Raw genomic sequence first — 19,621 nt, 5'->3', positions numbered from 1 at the left:
CCCGTCTGGCCCAAGCCAGTTCTTTAATTCAAAGAGCCCAACACAACTGAGGGGAAGGATAGCTTTGCAGGACTGATACAGATTTAGGGTTAAACCCCAAGATTTCAGGCTCTGAAGTATTCCATTTCTATATTGGGACAAACCTCATAACCTCTTCCTAGGCCTAATGAAGTAGTACAAGTTCCCCCATTTGTCCTCCAGATAGACAAGGGAAAGAGCTCCCAAGCAGAGGATGCTCTGAATGGAAACATGGTAGAAGAGCTCAACAAACCACCTGGACAGGACTTTGCATCCTTGCTGGACTCGCACATCAACCATTGCTCTTCCTCAGCTACCATGGCCACACAAGTTGACTGCGGGATGATGGACAGCAGCATCCCAGGGGCTTCAGATCCACCCAGGGGGCATAAGCTACCCTTCCCAGGGCAGGTGACAGAGCCACAGGCACAGGAGCAGCTCCAGCACCTCCTCCTGACACCCCATCAATGGCAAAGTTCACCAGCCAGCAGAGCACACCACAAGAATACCTTGCCAAGCTGGCAATCCATGCATCTCCATACACATGGCTCAAACAAGAGCTCATCCATCTGGTTCCTGCAGAGACACCCACAGAAAGGTAAAAACCACCCCAGGGAACAGCAGAAGCAGCAAAAGCCCCAATTCCCATCCCCTAGAGACCAGGGCAGGATTTGCCAGCCACGTGAGCCCAAGCACTGTCAGTCCTCTCCAGGGCAGCTGCTGGCAACAAAACCCTTCCAGTGACGTGGTTACACATTTTTAGCACCGGGGCATGATTCCTAGATTACAGCCTGAGAAGAGTCACTTTTCTGACCCACCACACTAAAGGAGAAGGAGGAGAAAGGGGGGGCAAGGCCAAGGACAGTACAAAATATAAACAAGCAATGGGCTCAGCCCCAGGACTCAAGCTGCAGAGAACCAAGGGACAAAGGAGATGCTGCTCTGTTGAACTGCCCAGCTAGTGGCAGGACACAACACACACTGGCCACTGACTTCCTCTCATCTGTAAGATGAGTTGCTTCTTCTGTGTTGTTCTTAAATCAGCTCCCCCAATTCTGGGTCAGTGACCCTGAAAGTAAACAGCTGCCCCACAGACACACAGCTCAAACCCACAGCAGCATCACCCGTGGCCCAGGAGCTCCCAAGCAAACCTCTTTCTCTGTCAGTAATGAGAGACAAATTAGTAAAGAGGAAAATCCCAGTTCATGGGGCTGCACTTAATCCTCATCCCCTGCTCAGCAGGGCTTGCAGGTGCCCAGAATTACACTCATTTTCCAAGGACAAAAATTAACCTGCTTGTATTTGCAGCCACAGAGGAGGAGATGCATTCCAAGCTGTTATTGGGGTGGGGGATTTTATGGAAAACAATTACAAAAATGCAGGTGTTAACAGTTGCTTCAAAACATCATTAAGGGGAAAAATAGATACTTGAAAATTATTTAAATCAGCAATCTTAAATAATATTACCATAGTAGGTAATAGGAAAACACCAACTTGAAGCCTGTCATTAATACCTCTTCCCAAAACAGAAGGCTTCAAGAAGTTGCAAGATTTCCCAAGATGCTTAAATAAATGCAGCTTTGAACTGCTTAGCTGGTGTGAAAGAGATTTGGGGGGAAACTGCTGGGAGGATTCATGACTGGGAAGATAAATCTTGTTTTTTCCCCTCCTGGGGGACATTTTAGGGAAAAAAGCAGCCTGTTTATCAGATAAATTATTGCTGAAGCTCAAGTAAAACAATATTCACAACTCTGGGAGACCCCCACCGCTCCTCCTGGGCACACCAACCTCAGCTGGGGTGCAATTCCTCACAGTTCCCTCACATCAGGAGGACTCACACAGGATATTCTGCCCCTCTACACCATGTAACATGTCCTCCCCGCTACTGCACAGCCTCTCCCACTCCAGATGTGGGTTTGCTGCCCATCCATACTCGCCTGGCTTTAGCACAGGCAGAGCAGCAGAGACCTGGTAACCTCCTGTTCAGCTGCTGCCTCTCCCCCACCAGCCCTGCTGGAAGCCACATCACTTTGCTTTATTTAATTTTGGGGTTTTGCTTCTGCAAATAATAAATGGAACTGGAGTTTGAGGATGGTAAAACACTTGTGATGCTACGAACTGTGTGCTGGTAGCAAGTCAACTCCAAGGGAGGCTTTGCAGGCACCAAGAAGCATTTTTTCTATTGTCTTCACTATTTTTTTTTTCTCCCGTTCTTTGGAAAGCTTAAACTTGACTAAGGCTGCTTGGACACAGAGCCTGTACTGGAGCAGATGGGGAGCTTGGAAGGAGACCAGATGCCTTTGTGGGGTCACGGCTCACCCCAGGACCTGGCAAGCAGCAGCCTTTGGCCAATGCACACCACAGGGACCACAGCCCCCGCCTTGCCTGGACCCCTCCAAGCAAGGAGCATCCCCCAGGGGACTCCAGGGACTGGGCCCTTCGACCAGCCTTCCACCCTGCGAATGATTTAGGGACCCTAGAGCCAGGCAGAAAACCCCCACCCGCTCCCCCCAGATTGCCCACTCCCTGAAACCCTAGGGGAAGGGAGAATGGCAAGAAACGGGATCAGGGAAGAAGAAGGGTTCTGCAAGAGGAGGAGACTGGGGTTAGGGTCTCTCCGTGTGCCGGGGGGAAAACGGGGACACCGGAGGCCAGCCGAGCCCTGGGGGACGAAGAGCCGACCGGTGCTTCCACCCCGATTCCCCGTGGAGCGGCGCGGCAGAGCCCGCGGGAGCCGGAGCATCGCGGAGGGGCGGACGGGGCAGGGGAGCCCTGGACACACACATCCCCAGCCCTGCATCCCTGCAACTGCCCGGAAAACTTCCCGGCCGAGCACCGGGGAGGCAGTGAGCCCCGCAGGACTCCTCTGTTAACCCAGGGACCGCAAACCTCAGCTCCTTCCCCATCACTCGGGGGGCTCCAGCCGGGAGATGTCCCCCGCTCCGGGAACTGAGGGGACCGCGGGGCTTACCTCGCCGCCGAACACCTGCAAAGGATACGGGTTACAGACCAGCCGGAGGCACCAGCTCCGCGGCCGGCTCTCCTGGCTCAGGTAGAAGAAGACGACGGGGGCCAGAGCCGGGTATGGCAGCGCCTCCGCCTCCGAATCGCCGCTGCCCACCTCCCTGTCCCCCGGCCCCGGGTGGCCCCCGGCCCCGGACAGGTCATTAAGGCGGATGAAAGTCTTGGCTCTGCCCTGCTCCGGCTCCTCCTCGGCCGCTCGCGATCCATCCTCGTCCATCCTCCGTCCGGCGGCCCCGGAGGGAGCCGGGGAGACGCGGGGCGAGCCGGGGGGGAGCCTAGAGGGGCGCGGCCATGGCGGGGCCGGGGGGCTGGGGGCTGCGGCTGGCCGGCTTCAGCGCCGGAGTGGCATGGCCGGGAGAGCCGCTGCCTCGCCCCCCGCCGGGGCCAGGCCGCCCCCCTCGCCCTGCCCTGCCGTCTGCGGGCTCCGTAGCTCCTCCTCGCCGTGCCTCCGAGGGCCCGAGCCGGGCGAGCTGCGGGTAGGGAGGCGGCGGGGCGGCCCCCGCTGCCGGTGCTGGCCCCCACCCGCGAGGGGGGGGCCGCCTTAGCGGCTCTGCCTGCCCCCTCCGCTCCCCAACATCTGCCCCGGACGAAGAGGGGGGTGGAGGGGTGAGGGGTGTGCTGCCCGGCGCCCCGGGGACTGGCGGAGGATGCTCCCGCAGGCGGCGGCGCCGAGCCGAGCGCTCCGCACAGCTGGATCCCTCACTCCAACTTCAAGTCCCGGCTCCTCCTTCCCCCGCCGCCAATGGGGGCTCCCCCCCCACCCCGGCCCCTCTGCGCCTCCCCATTGGCTGCCGGGGATGTCAGTCCGGGCAGCACAGCTGGACGGGAGGGCAGGGTCCCCCTGCGTGGCTGGACGGGGCGCACCCGCCCGGGGGTTGCACTCGATCACCCCCTGTTTGAGGAGGGGTACGTGGAATTCGGGGAGTGGGGGACACGACTTGCAGCGCCGAGCCCTGGAGGAGGGGATGGGGGTAGCCATGAGCTGCGTTAGACAGAGGCAGACCCCGGGGGGGACCCACCGCAGCACCGAGAAAGGGGAAAGCCAATGAGCGGTAAAGAGAGGGGAAATGGGGCAAAAGGGAAGGAGATAGCCCCAGCTCGGTCCCTCCTGCGGGAAGCCAGGAGCCCCAGGAGAGGGGAGACGCACAGGGCCGCGGACAACAGGAACCGGTACCGGGGCGCACGCCAACTGCAGTCCCCGGTAGCCCGGGAGAGGGAGGGGGCTCAGCCTCGGCCTCGCTCCCCACTGCTGCTTCGCTGTCCCCTGCCCCAGATCCTCGCCCTGCTGCAGGACGCCGGGCGGCTCCCCCCGCCGTGCCGACCCCCTCACGCACACCCCGCTTGCGAGCGGGGACATCGCTGCTGGGAGCGGCGCGTAAGGGTCCCCGCGTGGCGAACATAAGGGACACCTCCTCCGGAGCAGGTCGCCCCTGGCTGGGCTGGGGGGGAGAACGACCCCAGGGAGCCGGGCCCCCAGTGGGGGGGACCCGTAACCCCCCAGCCCCGGAGCAGCGGTGCCCCCGGTCCCCCCGGCTCGGAGGACGCGGCCGGAGCTCCCTCTGCCGGTGCGAGTCCCGGGAGCCACCGGAGCCGGACCCGACGGCGGGGACCACGCAGAAAAAACGTTCCCCGAGTTAAGAGGTAGGGAAGATACGGGGGGAGCCACCCCTCCCGAGCCTGCCCCGAGTGAGGACCAAGATACACCGGGGGCTGCTGGCCACGGCGCAAGCCAGGAACCTTCTTTCTGGAAAGTCAGAGTAAAGGATTTTCTGCAGACACGCTCATTTCAAGTGCAGACATTGCCCCAGGCTGAGCCAAGGCCCTGGTTCGTAACACTTAAGATTTCTTGCCACTTCTAAAAATAGCTTTCCCTGGTACCTCCCCTCCCCCCCACCTTATGTATTTATGTATATATAAGCATCCCTTTCCAGCAGAGCTCCAGCAAGCCCAAAACCACCTGCAAGAGCAATAAGAAGATGGTCTCATCTGACCCAAAGTGCCTTCCCTGGGCTGAGTTCTGCTGGCCTGGGAATACACTTTATCTTGGATTCACAGCCTGTGCTGTCCAGCCCGAGACAAATCACATGGCTGCTGGCAACACTTCAAGGCCAGCAGGGCTCTGCTGCAGAGACAGTGTCCGAGAGAGGAGATGCAAACCCCACAGCCCCACTACACATTTCCACAAGACCCCCCTGCAAACCCAACAGGACATGAGTGTGACAGCACACAGCAAGTGGAGAGTCCAAGGCATGGGTGCTAAGGATGGGGATTCCCTTTTTTTTTTTCTTCTTTAATTTTTCCACGTTTCTGTGCAGTTCCCTCCACTGGATGCAGTGTCTGCACCCATGGAGAAGGCAAAGTTCAGCGGGGCTTTGGCCTCTCTCCACTCCTGCCAAAGCAAGCAGAGGTGCTATGAGCTCCCCCCCTTCCCCAGCAAAGGCTTCTGCAGCAGGGGAGACCCCAGCCTTTGCCCCAGCAGCACTGCACAATCCAACAGCTCATCTGTTGTACAAATGCAGTTCACAGAAAGGTCCACAAACACATTTGCATGTGCAAGGTGCAGTCTGAGATCAAGCAATTTCCTTGCTACATATGTACAGCCCGGCCACAGCTGCTTTTGATCCAGTTTTCTTTGTATCCTGATAGTGTACAGAGAGCCTTTGTGTGTTGGTCTGTTTATTTAAATGGATTTGGAGCAAACATTTTTTTTAAAGCTGAAGCTTTGAGCCTCTAAGTGGGTTACCAGATTATATGCTGTCTCCATTTTAATTACATTCGGCTCGTTTTGTTTATTGCGTACATTTTCAGGAATTATGCTCCTCGTGAGAATTGAAAACATTTTGCTTTAGAAGATACCTGCCCTATAAAGGGATCCAACATCACACAGCAGGGACGATGCAAACCTTCCCATCTCAAAGAGCACTTCCCCCTCCAGCAAGCACAGGAAAAGAAGAAAGGCTCGACAGAGCCATATATCCTCTAACTTTAAAAAGAAGCATCTGAAAGTTGGGAGGATCAAGCCAGCACCAGTCTAGCAGGATTTTGGCATCTGTGTGCTACAGCAAACACAGATAAGGAGGTTCTTGACAGGGAAGAGCAAACCTGGTTGGGGATCTCAGAGGGATGAGACCACAGAGCCTGTCATAGCCCAGCTGGGACATTTCTCATCCCCCATCTCTGCCTGCAGAGAGCAGAGGGAGCACTCAGAGCTTTGCTGTCTGACCCCATGAGGACAGAGGAGTTAAACCAGGAGCTCCACCAGTGCTGCCCCACCTCAGGGCATCTTCCAGAGGAGTTCTACCCACCTGCCTAGGGAAGACCAGGAATTTTCTTCCTCAAACACATTGAGGGGTTCAATTTCAAGGCAGAAGTGGAGAGATCAGTTAGGGAGAGGGAGCTCAGCTCTGGTCCAGAGCCTTGGTGACAGGGATGGAAAGCAGCAAAAAGCAACCCTGGAGACCAGAGCTGCACATTTAGGGATGGGGGATGTAAATGAGAAGAAATTTCAATACCGCCTAAGAAACTAATGAGGTCACATTCACCTCACACACACAGTCCTGGCCTCCTAATTATACCAAAGATAGCACAGGAGGGAAGGATGGGGGTGAGCCAGGGACAGCTTGGGTGGCAGCAGAAACTGCTGTAGCATTTTTGGAGCGGGGTGGAGGGTAAGGCACAAACACAAAACAACATCAGTAAACCTCCAGCAGCAGACACAATACATCCCACATTGCTCAGCAGACCCTTGGCAGAAACAGGAGCCGAGGAAGAGGCATCAGCCCCACTTTCACCCCAGCACAGCCCTTTTGCCCTCCTCTCCTCCCCAGAAGAGCTGCCCCATCACAGTTTTGAGCCTCTTTTTGGGGAGCAGAGCCTTGTGCTCTCTTCCTTACTTCTAGGAAGAGCACCACGAGCAGCATTTCATGTCAGTGGGGGAGCTTCAGCAGAGACAACGCTCACCAAAGCATTGCTCTGGCGTGGTAATGGGATTTGAAGCTGGCTATACAGGAGCTGTGTGGAGCTGTAATGGGAAAAGCTGACATTTGTAAGTGCTTTAGCAGGAGGCGGATTGAAGACAGCCTCAACAGAGAGGCTCCAACACGATGAGCCCCGGTCGCTATTTGTTTTGCTGTTGACATACAGCTACAGTAGCTGTGGGTGATTTTAATAAGATGGGATAATATTTCTATCGGTCCTGGGAGCTATAGATTGAACCCACATAGACATCTGGCTGGGGGCTGAGCGATAAATCGCAACATGATCCAAAGCTCTTCTTGGAACCCGGGAGAAAACACACATCTCGTTTTGGATGTCAGGGTTTGGGGGCAGAGCAGCCCTCCCACGACTGATTTACAGACCCCGGGGTATTGATGAAGTGCACTTTGACAGCAATGAGCTTGCTCTGTCTGTTCCCCTGCCCCACCAGCGATAACAAGTGCTGCAGAAGCCCCCTTGCTGTACACAGGGGGTTCCTGGTTACCCCCCCATCACTGAATTAACCCCCTGAGAAATGCCATTCACCATATTCCAGCTACAGCAGAGGCACCAGAGCCCACCCTGCCCACCCCTCTTTCCTCTTCCCCCCAATCCTGGCCCTAGGCACCCCTCCAGCCTCACCAGGCTCCTCCAGGTGAGGCTCCTCCAGCCTCACCACAACCACATAGGGGGCTTGAATCCCTCAGTGCTGTCCTGGTTTGGGCCAGGATAAAGGTGGTTTTCTGTTTCTGTACTTTTGCTTTTAGCTAAGTCCCTTGTAAGTAGTTGCATTTGCTGAAATTAACAGCAAGTTTCTCATACAGTGTGTGTGCTTTTAGGACTGATAACACTTGATGTTTATAGTTACTGCTAGAGACTGGTATGCAGAGCCAAGGACACAGAGGCCGCACCTGAACCCTCCTTTAGGGAGGAACGGACAAGATAGATGCCAGAATTGACCAAACAGAGTATTCCATCCCATATACGTCACACTCAGTATAAATTTGAGGCATCACGTGGGCCGAGCCAGATCTTTTCCCGCTTCCCTTCCTCCCCGGCATCCTGGAAGGATCCTGTCTGTTCGTGTGCCTGTGGTCCTGATCCGTGCCAGCCCATATCTGTGTGTTCCTGCCTCCAGTTCCCGACTGCTGCCGACTCCAGGAGTCCAGCCTGGACTTTCCCAGGGCTGCCCTACAGCCTCGGTGGTGACGTGAGAGTTATTGGGGGAAAGGAGGGAGGAATGTGGTTTCCATTTTCCTGTATATTTGTATATATTTAGTAATTTTACCTATTTAGCATTACTGTTTCATTAAAGTTGTGTAGTTTAGTTTCCAACCCATAAGTCTCTCTCCCTTATTCTCTCTCCTTTCTCTATCAAGGAGAGACAGATTAATAGAGAGCGTCTGTTATTCGGTTTAATTGCCGGGCCAGTGTTAAACTGTGACAAGTGCCCACAGCTGGAAGAGCCCAGACCAAGGATTTTAGGATTTCTTAGGACAGGAGCAAACGACCTGGGAGGAGTAGGAGGCCAACCCCAGGTTCCACACAAAACAAGGCAACAGCTTAACCCTGCATGACCCGATCCAAATGGCTGCTTTTCCCAGCAGCTTATTTTGCTAATTCTCTCTTCCATCACCAGGGTGGTTTCCTGCCTTCCTCAGTTATTCCATCAGTGCTATGGCCAGCCCTTCACCCCGAGCATCCCAGAGTTTCCCAGTCTGGTGCTGTATCCCCAAATCCTAGGGCTGAATAATGGCATCGGGAACAGCCTTGGAGGGTTTGAGAAAAGCAATTCCTTAATGAAACAAAATGCTAGAGGCTACAAGCAGGGCTTCATTTTTTTCCCCCCTCTTTAATGAATGTTTTTATTGTCTCTCTCAATCTTTATTAAGTGAGGAGCCAGACAAGTAGTTGGAGGGAAAAAATATACTACAGCATGAAGCACCACCACTGTGCAGAGGGGACATCCACAACCAGCTCGATCCACTGGCTGTGCAGAAAGGAATTATTAATTTCAGCTGGGGAATGCTTATTTTTGGCTGTTGACCAGCACTTTCCTGCATGATCAATGTTTGCACCTTGACTTTTTAGTACTCCATAAATCCACGCCTGAACAAAGCTCGAGTTTTGGGGGCTGCAAGGGCTGAGCCACCTGGGGCTGTAGCACTGGTGCTGCTGAATACCCTGACTTGGTGAGAGATGAATATAATTTATAGTAAAAATATAATTTATAGCACAAATCTGCCTCCCCCTCAGTCTTTACAAAATATTTTAAAATTGCATTTTCCTTAACAACTGCTACTACCTCCAGAAAATGTCAAGATGAGAGAGAATCATCCTTTCAAGATTATCCTGGTTGGGTAGAGTGGGTGTTTTAGAGGCCAGAGGAGGAGCCAAGGTCCACCAGTCCCACAAAGACAGCTTTCCTGGGTGGGATGTGAGGACCACCCAGCACTGCACTGGACATTGGCCCTATTTAATACCCTCTGACATTTACTGTGGCTCCAACCAGAGCCTGTCCTTGTCCCCAGGCGCAGCCGAGCAGCCACGAGGTTTCACACCAAAGGCTGCAGCATTTCAGCAGCTGACTCAGAAGGTCTACAACCCCTTGGGGTGTAGAGTGATGCCCAGAGGGAGAGAAAAAAAAAAAGAAAGAAAAAAAAAAAAAAAAAAAAAAAAAAAAGAGAAGCAGCCCCCCAAAACCCCAACCAAACAACAACCAAAAAAGAAACCTGAAATCCACCCTTCTCCCCAGCCCACTGCCTGGGAGGTTTTGCTCTCCCCTGGGGTGCCAAGACCCAGCCCCCCTCCCGCCTCACTCCACTTTTTCTCCTGGATACCCAGCGCTACAGGATGAGGTGTGGGACGAGCAATCCCTGCCCTGCTGCACAGCCTCACCCGGCCGAGGACACACAGATGAATTTCGGTGCGGGTCTGTCCTGCCCCAGCCCAGTGCTGCCCTGGGAGTCCCTTCTCCTGAGCAGACACCAGGCTGCAGCTCTGGGAGCCAGACCGCATCCCAAGCCTCCAGTCATCGCTCATACCACCCCAAATCTGCATTTCTTGCCTTCTTCTTCCGGGCTTTTTGCCAATTCCCTCCCAATTACCCCTCCCCAACCTCTTTGCATTTTTTTCTGCTTTTATCTGGTTCCCATGCCGCGGGAGCGCGCAGCACGCCAGCACCGCACCATCAGCGCCTCCCGCTCTAGTTAAGTCTTCAAATCTTGCCTGACAGGAAGCGACAAGAGAGAAATGAGATGCTCCTTGCCGAGCCCCAGATCCTCGAGCACCAGAATGCCAGGGAGCATCGTGCTGAGCTCCCGTCTTGGCCCCCAGCACCGCTGCCAGCGCTTCCAGCATCCCCGTGAGCCCAGGGCGGCCCCGGAAAGGAGGGATGCGAGGTGCCAAAAAGCCAACTGAAGAAGGAGATGAGGTCAGGGGAAAGCCAGGGCTCGCAGCAGGCAAAGGGTATGCTGCAGAGTTCAGGTCTGCCTCAGCAGGGAGCAGAGCACCGAGACCTTTGCTCAGCACACACAGGTTTTCAAGGAACGAAAAACCTTCTCAGAAGCACACAAATTAGCTCTCCTAACCAACTCCAGGTTTGAGAAAAGCAAGTCTCATCTCTGTCCAGGAACTCACAACAGCCAGAGGAAACCGAGGGCATCCCCTCTCCTGCCCCAGCACAGCACCAACAAGAGATCCCACCACCACAATTTTGCCCGGGCTCGTACCTGCACACTGGGGAGCTCCAGCCAGAGGCCACCTTCACCCCAGAACTACAGCAGCGCTATGGCATAAACCCATACCCCAAGGGGTGATGGGGAGGCAAGATGTGAAACAGTGATGGGCACCAGCTGGGCAAGCACTGATTGAGAATAGGTGGAGGTGGGAGGAGGTGAGGGCATGGAGAGGACGGCAGCTCCTGGTGGGCAGACATGAGCAACCAGGTTCTTGTCACATATAAAAAGAATTAACCAAAATTTACCCTAGGAAAGGTTTTTTCCAGCCAACATTCCTGGCACACAGTGGCCAGGCTGTGGCAGCCCCTGTGTTTTGGAGGTCACACTCGTGAAACTCCGGGTGCCCACGGGTGCTGCAGAGCTGCCACTGTGTTGTTGGGGTCTGTGGGTGCCTTCCGGGACGGGCTTACCCTGGCCTCCTTTAATTCTAAAGTTACTTCAAAATCACGCAAAGCCCCGGGTCCTCTATCACACCCGCGGGGACACTGAGGCACGCTTTGTCCTCACTGTCCCATGGGAGACGGGAGCGGGTGGGAGCTCCAGGAGGAGATGCTGAGCACGAAGCGCCTGGACAGGAGGAGACACGATCCCACCAGGCTGCTCGTGGGTCTGCGGAGGGGCAGTCCGTGCCTCGGGGAACCTTCTGGGATTGAGAAGTCTGATTTTCACACTTTTAGAAAGTCAAGGCGGGAGAACCGGCTCGCTGAGCCTCTGCCGGAGCCTGCGCTCCCCAGTCCCTCCCCTGCAGGAGCCCGGGAACCGCAGAAGCGTGCAAATGAGGACTGGCTCATTTAAATTTAATGCTGATGAGGAGATCTTCCTCCTCTTTCCAGCAGAGAGCAGATGTTCTCGTTTCACATAGGCAAGGAATCTCTAAATCACTCCCCCAGCAGCGAGGTGGACGGTGATGTCATGGTTTACAGGTTACTAGTTATTATTTCATAGACAAACCTGACATTTTTGCCTTTTTAAGGTACTTTCAGATGTATTCTGGGTTCCTGCCACTGAAGATATCCTGGCAGTTCCATCATTAGCCTCCTTCCAAGATTCAGGCTGCTTTCCCTCATAGCATGTAATTAAAAGAGCACTTTGAATTTTTAGCAGCTTGCAACATCTTCGTGCTGGAACCCAGGCAACAGCTCCTCTGCGGAGCTCAGCCCTTGGGCAGAGCCTACTCGGGGGGAGGTGTGAGATGCAGGCAGAGGAGCGATGCCAGAGGTGGCAGAGCAGCAGAAATCCCTCGGGATCCGCGCTCAAGCCACGTGCTGGCCACCCAGTGTGGTCCCCTGCTCTGGTCAAACTGGTGGGAAGATGCTGGTGATACCCGGGATGCTTTTAGCCCATCCAATATCATGTAGCTGAATCACACAGTCCATCCGTGGCTTTCTCCAGCATGAATAATAATAAACACCTTAACGAACCTGCAGGGAGCACCAGCAGCTTGCTGCTGGGTTTTAACCTCCCCATCTTGCCTTTTCTCAAGGTACCTAGTGGGTTTGGTGGCTACAAGGCAGCCCTCAAACACTCAGATCTCCAGCCTTTCCCATGGGAGCTCTCCCAGGAGCAGCCCAAATGCCCAGACTAGACAGGGAGAGGGGGTGAGGGATCCCCACTTGCCCCACACTGACCTCCTGGCAGCCCCACAGCAGAGCACCAGGCACTGCCCCTGCCACCACTTGGCTGCTGCTCCCATCACAGCAGAGCTGATGTGCTGAAGAGCCTCACCCTGCTTTAAAACATTCATACTGGTACAAAAGGCAGGTTGGGTCTTGTTTGGGTGGCAAGTCCAGACCCAGATGTGACCCAAATGGTTTAAGCTCCCCTGGTGCAGACCTGGACAAGCCCTGGCACACACAGCCCTGGCTACAGCATTTGGTCACCACCAGCATGGCACGCCCTGGTTCTGCTGGCTCAGGACAACCTCATGTGTAGCAGCCATCACCCAAAAATCACCTGGGGCTGCCTCCTGGCACAGCCTGTTTCACCACCCAGTGCTTGGCTCTGACAGCCCAGCCCAGCAATGTTTCAGCTCCTGTCCCACCTCACATGTGCAGCAGCACAGCAGGGGCACAATCCCAGCTTTATTTCAGCCCAAATCAGATTCTGTTCAGCCCTTGCACTGCAAGACCCAAGCCTCAGACACCTTTCACCCCCCAGGATCCCCGGCCTGTCCCACACCCCAGTTCTCACCCATACTGGGTGCATACTGGTGCAACTGGGACAGCTCAGCACTACCAGAGCAAGTACCTGTGCTTGTACACACAGGGGAGCTGGCAACAAAAAGGAATGTATTAGTGCTCCTCTAACCAAGGGAGGGGAGTTAATAACATGAAACCAGTTTGATATTGCTGGTTTTGATGATTATTATTATTTTTTTAATATCTGGCTTCTATCTGTCATTACCATTATATTGCATAACCAGGGAGAAATCTGAATGAAGTTAATACCCGTGGAGCGTGGTGTGGAATATTCATGTACTGGGAACCAGAATGAGGCAAATGTGAATTTTTATTACCAGTGGAGGTTGTTAAATATTTATACTTTCTGTTTGAGACACACTGTGACACATGAAACTCAATTAGAATATAACTAAAACCCATGCTAAATTATAGATAAATGGCAACAAATGAAGGGGAGCAGTGTGAGCTCCCTGTGCACAGACTGGGGGGGACAAGAGGGACAGCTCTGGCAGAAGAGGGCAACCCCACCCAAGTCACCACCATTCCTGGACAGTAAACACCATCACAGCCCTGCAGGTCCTCTGCAGAGTGGAGTTTTGCCCCGAGACACCCCACGGGAGACCCTTGGGGCAGAAGATCAAATCACCCCAAGCCTTTGTGCAAAGCAGCCACAGACACCCCAGTCTCCTCACTGGTCCCCCTGCATCATCAGCACCCCCGAGCCCCCCACTCCTGGGCTGTGTTTACTTTAATACAAGTGTGTCTAGTAATAAAAACCACAGTGAAAAGGAAAGACAGATGCTAGAGAGAAATAGATATTGAGGCCCAAAACACTGGGCTGATGCCCTGCTGCAGAAATGTCTGGAGATTTCTATCCATTGGCTCGCTGAAGCCAAGCCAAGGATATGGTCAGGGATGGAAAGGATTCTGGGGTTAATTCTGTGGTTATTTGCTCTGGGAGATGTTCAGCATCACCGGAAGGTGGGGGAGGCTGTGCAGACATTGGGTTTCAGTGGCTTCTGGTGGAATCAAGATCAAGCAACACCACTGTGCAGTAGCTGCAGAGATATTGCTGTGGGCAGACAGACACAGACAGCCCAAACAGGCATTTTTTTTCCCATTTCTCTGCACAGTCCTGAAGCCCCCAGGCTGCTGGGATTCCCCTTTGTGGCTTTGCAAGAGCATCCCTTAGTGTTGCCATGGTGATGTGGCAGAGGAACAGCCCAGGTGTTGCTACCCCTCTGAGACCCCCACCCCAGGGCAGCCCTTCCCCTTGGCTGTCCCTGGAGGTAAAAGTGGTTTCAGGGCTTCATTAATGCCACAAGGAAGTCAGCCAGAGACAAGTGCAGGTGACCAAAGCCACAGCCCTTCATTAGTGGCACTAACCAGGACTGTCACTGGTGCATGATGAGGGAGACCAGAGCAAAATGACAGATAGAAGGTGGTGTGGAGAAGAGCAGCTTCCCAGAGGGGTTTTTGCCTGTGCTCTTCAGCTTTGCAAGCTTCAAAGGACTTAGGCTCTGGCCCAGCCTCCCTGCAGGCTGAAGGGTCCCCAAAATCCATGGGGAGAGCTGCTCTTGTCCCCACACCAGGACAAGCTGCTGGGACACATCCATCCCCTGTGGGCTGCAGCAGGACTCTCCATTAAGAGAGTCTCCACACTACAACCAGGACACCTCTCACCCTCCAGCCCCTCCAACACTTTTCTCTTCATATACTCTTTCTAAATTAACTTCTGCTCTTTTTCTCTTATCCCTGCCAACCCCTCTGGAGCTGGGAAATAGCCTTGTCCCTTTCTTCTCTCCCTTTAATTTCCAGTCAATTGCCAAAACACTGATCCTTTCTCACCTGCTTTTCCAGGAGCTGAACACACCTGTGCTGGCCATGCTTTTCCCATCCCAGAGGCAGCCACCATCCCTGGCACGTGGCAGGAGAGGCAGCTCCCACACCCCTCATCTTCTGATGGAGACCTTGGAGACAGCCACAGAAACCTGAGTTTTAAACAACAAGGTGGTGAGGAAGAGGTGCTGAGAGGGGTAGAAAGCCTGGTACTGCCAACAACCAGAGCAGATGTCCTGGAAAGACAAGAGGGTTTCATGTAGGAGCAAGGTCCGGTCCAAAGACAGGACCTGAGAGCTGCTCACACAGCCCTGGAGGGATGGGGACCCCCTGCTCCATCACCCCCCTGGCTGCAGGGCCACACACCCATCATTGGGCCACAGAGCCAGGCCTGACATCAATGCCACTGATCCAGGGCCCAATGACTAATTTGGGATGCGGTGGACATTTTTAATATGCTGCTATAAATATTCATGAGCTGTCAGCTATGAAAAAGGACCCTGCCTCCTGCCATGCTGCCTGGCCAGAAGGCATCACGAGGGAGATGTACCAAGTCCTTACTGATGATCCCAGGGGCTCAGAAACCTTGGGGGGCACTGGGACATCCCCAGTTTATACCACTGAACATCCCCTTGTGGGAATGCCTGGTGGGTGCACACCTTGCAGGCAGTCCAAGCCAGCTTCTGCCCAAATTCTGGTTGAACATCAAACCACGACATCAGATCCCCAGTGAGTATGGGGGCAAGCACAGGAGGGGTTGGCTGTCCAACCCCAGCTTCAAATCCTGCAGAGCCAAAGCTCACACCTCTCACAGCAGCCTCCAGTTTGCTGAGCTGCAAAAACCCAGTGAAAGCCTTGTGCTGAGTCAAAGTTCTGCTTTGCTGATGTGGATCACCCCAGGGGTCACTCCCCACTGGCTCCACATCTTCCTCCTGGCTCCAAACCACCTGGGCATTGCCACCACCCCTAAAGCATCACCCCATCGAGCCATCCAACTCATCAGCTGTGTCTCAGAACACCTATTGATTCCTCTTCTGTGTGCTTCACCCCGACGTATCGATCCAATCCAGCCTCCATAATGCAAACTAAATTAGTTGCCTTTAATCCACGGATAATTGCTGTGAGCTCAGCTCTGACTGTCCCAGATTCATGGTGTCGGGGATGGGGAGGAGAGTGTTGGGTCGAGCAGGAACATTCAGGTTCTTCCTCTATGGGTAAAGCCCCAAAACAAGCCCAGGGGACAGCAGCCCCGAGGCACTGGGGAACTGGCTGTGAGCTGGCCACAAACCCAGTTCCCATTTTAAAGGCCCCATCCTGCCATTCCAGCCAGAGAATTGGTCCTAAATCCCAGGCATCACCACCCTGCTCCTGCCTTCCCCAAACCCCAGGGTCCCTGCTGTGGGTTTCAGCCTTTGCTGATGCCATGAAGCATGACTACGAGCTGCTGCCAGGCTCCAGCACACCAAGGGTTAACCCCAAATCCACCCGGCCCCGGGGAGCGGAGCAGCCTCATCCCTGGCTGAAGCTGTGTGTAAAACCCCAGGTGAAAAGCAGAGCTGGTTCCCCTTTGATTAGAAACCGAGGCTTCCCGGGAGCCCGCAGCATCTCTCTCTCTCTCTCCTCTAATTTAGCAGCTCACAAATCGCCCAAGGCACCGGAGATAACATCAGCACCTCACCTGGACTGACAGCCTGGCACAGCACCCTGGGGACATCCCCATGCTGGTGACGAGGCTGTTTGGGACCCACTGAGGTCCCCAGTTCCCCTGGGCACCCCAAAACCTTCCCTCCCACCTGCAAGCTTGCACCCTCTTCCCCAGCCACCCTCCTCCACCCTTCTGTAAAGCCTCCAAAATACACATTTAATTTCGATTTAATGCAATAGTTAACCGCGGTCAGTAAATACCAAAACCATATTAAAGGAGGATTAATAGCCGTGTAATAGCCTAGTGCCTCTTGCATAACCCTTAGTAAGTGCTGATGGCCTCCTGCCGTGCCCCAGGGCCCCCAGCCACCCCTTCCCATCCTTCCCAGCGCTTTCCCCGGGGACAGTCCCACGAGGAAGGGACGAGATTGATGCCGAGCTGCCATCCTGGAGGAGGGGTGGGGCGGGGGGAAGATCTCCAAGCACTAATACTGAGCAAAAGCCCGGGCCAGCATCTTCAGCTGCTGAGCATCACATGGGGATAATGAGCCCCAAAACGGCCCAGCACGCGCTGGTGGCCATGGAAGCCAGCTTGGGGACAGCTGTGAATTCCCCTGCATGGCTCCTGGAGTGTGTCTGCCCCTCTCTGCCTACCAAGAAAAACAAAAAACAAAAAAAAAAAAAAAAAAAAAAAAAAAAAAAAAAAAAAAAAAAAAAAACCACGGTGATAAACAGCTCAGCTGCATCCTGCTTGTGTTTCCTCCTCTGGAGAGTGGGAGGGGAGGCTGGCAGCATCCCACCTTCCCCATCACCAGCTGCTCCCTGCACCCAGCAGCACTCCCAATACCATCCCACTCATGAGGGCAGAGCCATCAGTTTGCCTAATTAGCTGGAGGTCACTGCCCTGAAACACAGGGTTCAAGATGCCCAGTTTATCCTGGCAAAAGCAGAGCCAGAGCAGGCAGTGATCCAGGAGAGGCCAAGCAGGGCACTTGTTCCAGGGCCACTCAGGGGCAGTGGACAGTTTGGATAGGAATGGCCAGAACACACTTCCATGGAAGGGGAAACTGAGGCAGTGACTGAGCCAAGCAGTGACAGAGCCCCTGCACCATGGTCTGGTGATGTTCCCCCAGACTGTGGCAAAAATCTGCATGGAAAGTAGGTTTAAAAAGAAAAAAAGAAGAAGAAGATAAGAAAAAAGCCTAATTTAAACAAATGTTGTCCAGCTTCAGCTGCAAATTCACTTGTCAGGAATATTGGAATGACTGGAGCTGGGTGGCTGAACATCTGTGCAAAGCAGGCAGGGAGGGGGAAGCAGAGCTGGCTGCTTATGGATGCTCTGGTAGATGCAGCCAACCCCTGTGAGTATAGCCAGGGCCCAAAATGTGCCCCTCACCTGCATCCCAATTCAAGGGCACGTCAGGGAGCTCCACAAAACTCCCTGGGAGAGGGAGGCTGTGACCCAGAGGACTCACCACACCAGCTCACCAGCTGCAGGTCCCCTCTGGATAAACACAGGAGCAAGGGCTCAGTGGTGCAGGGACACAGAGGGAGCCCTCACACCACCAGGGCTCCAGCCTCACATCTCCTGCCCACCCCTAGACCTGCTCACACTAGGATGCCACAGGCTCACCCAAATTCTGAGGCACAACGGGGCTTTTCCACCATTTCAGAGCAGCCCCCACCACCTCCCAACCCTCCCCAGACTCCTCTCTCATCTGCGGTATCACAGTCCCCCAAAACCTTCCTATTTATCCCCAAAATAACCCTCAGGTAGGAGCTAATAGCCCACGAAGATTTAGGTGCTCAGGTGTGGGTTAATCGGGTGCTCAGGTGTTGGCTAATTGGCCACCCAAGCAGGGCACAATGGGTGCTTAGGGGTGATCTAACTGGGTGCTCACACATGAGTGCTGGGTTGTGAATTGGGCACCCACGCGAGAAGCAGCTGGGTGCAGAATCTTCATTATTTTGCCCACCATTCCTTCTGGGAGCGTCGGGAAATGGGAATGCCTGAATTACACCCCCACGTGTGTCTCGGGAAGGGAAGCAGACACCAGAGCAGAGCTGGACCCGGGCTCGGGGACGCCCCTCTCCATCCTCCCTCTCCCGCAGCTGTAACGTCGCCAACAACAAAGAGCTCTCAAAGCCCCCTCTCCCATTGATGTCACATCAATGCCAGCTGAGATGAAAGCTGAGAGATCCAGAACCAGCGCCGGCTTTGCTGGGGAATATTAATTAGAAGGAAAGCCTCATTAGAGCAGCAAGGGTGGCCACTAGCACTTCCTCCCTCCCCCCCACCCAGCCTGTGTGCTCTGGACCTCCCGAAGGGGCACGATGGGTGTCAGTATCCCCAGCTGCCTTGGTGGGGTGCATTGCAGTCACCCCAATGTAAGAGGTGAAAATTAAAATGTTGAAAGGGTGTTTATTTTTATCTGTATTAAAAAAAAAACAAAAAACAAAAAACAAAAAACCTTCTTCTCCCCATCCATGACCACAGCACCCATGGGTGGGTGACCTGTCACACTGTCCAGCCAGGGGACAGCAAGTGCACCAACAAGGGGGGTCCTGCAACAGAACTCATGCAAAAAAGGCCTTTGCTGAGGTGATAAAGCTGAAGGACTGGAGCATCTGGGTGATAGGACAGGGAGTGTGACCCACGGGGCTGCACAGGATGGGCCACGCAAGGTGGAGGCTCCAGGAGAATGGAGATGCCACAACAGCAGTTATGAATTACAGAGAACTTTTCTTCCTCTTCTGTTTTGTTTTTTTTCCCCAAAGAGGTGAGCCCAATTCATCCTGACAGAGCTTCACAGCACATTTGTGCCTGGAGGCTGCTTACAGAGAAGTGCTGACAAACAAGACAGTGAGGGAGAAAGGCATGGGGGGCTCGTGGGTACCAAAACAGGGTTAGCACATCAGCCTCAGCCATGTGCCACCTCAGGGATGGCTGCCACACATGGATCTGGCCCACCATGGCACCTAAGATGTCTGGGCTTCCCCACAGGGTGCTCAGCATCAGACCCACTCTCGGAGGATGCTCTGCTGGCACCAAGACAGCACCAAGGCACTCACAGCACTCACAAGGATGGATGTCAAATCAATCCCCGCAGCTGAGATGCCAAGTTAGAAAAACAAGAGGAAAAAAAAAACCAAAAATTTGACAAAAAACAAAGCCCCCAAAACAGAGGAATGCAGGCAGCC

General features: G+C 54.2%; 1 protein-coding gene across 1 annotated transcript in view; it reads right to left on the bottom strand.

Moving 5' to 3' along the window:
• Window positions 1-3,287, bottom strand: part of CACNA1G (calcium voltage-gated channel subunit alpha1 G) — a 139,298-nt gene extending 136,011 nt beyond the window's left edge. Inside the window, exon 1 of the mRNA XM_030462120.1 lies at window positions 3,018-3,287. Within this exon, the coding sequence (XP_030317980.1) occupies window positions 3,018-3,259 (242 nt within the window). The 5' untranslated portion in view covers window positions 3,260-3,287. The remainder of the gene's footprint in view (window positions 1-3,017) is intronic.
• Window positions 3,288-19,621: the final 16,334 nt, after the last annotated feature.

This window comes from Calypte anna, chromosome 18 (genome assembly GCF_003957555.1).
Source record: "Calypte anna isolate BGI_N300 chromosome 18, bCalAnn1_v1.p, whole genome shotgun sequence".
NCBI lineage: Eukaryota > Metazoa > Chordata > Aves > Apodiformes > Trochilidae > Calypte > Calypte anna.
The sequence above is the reverse complement of the archived record's forward strand: the minus strand, read 5'-3'. Positions and strand labels throughout refer to the sequence as shown.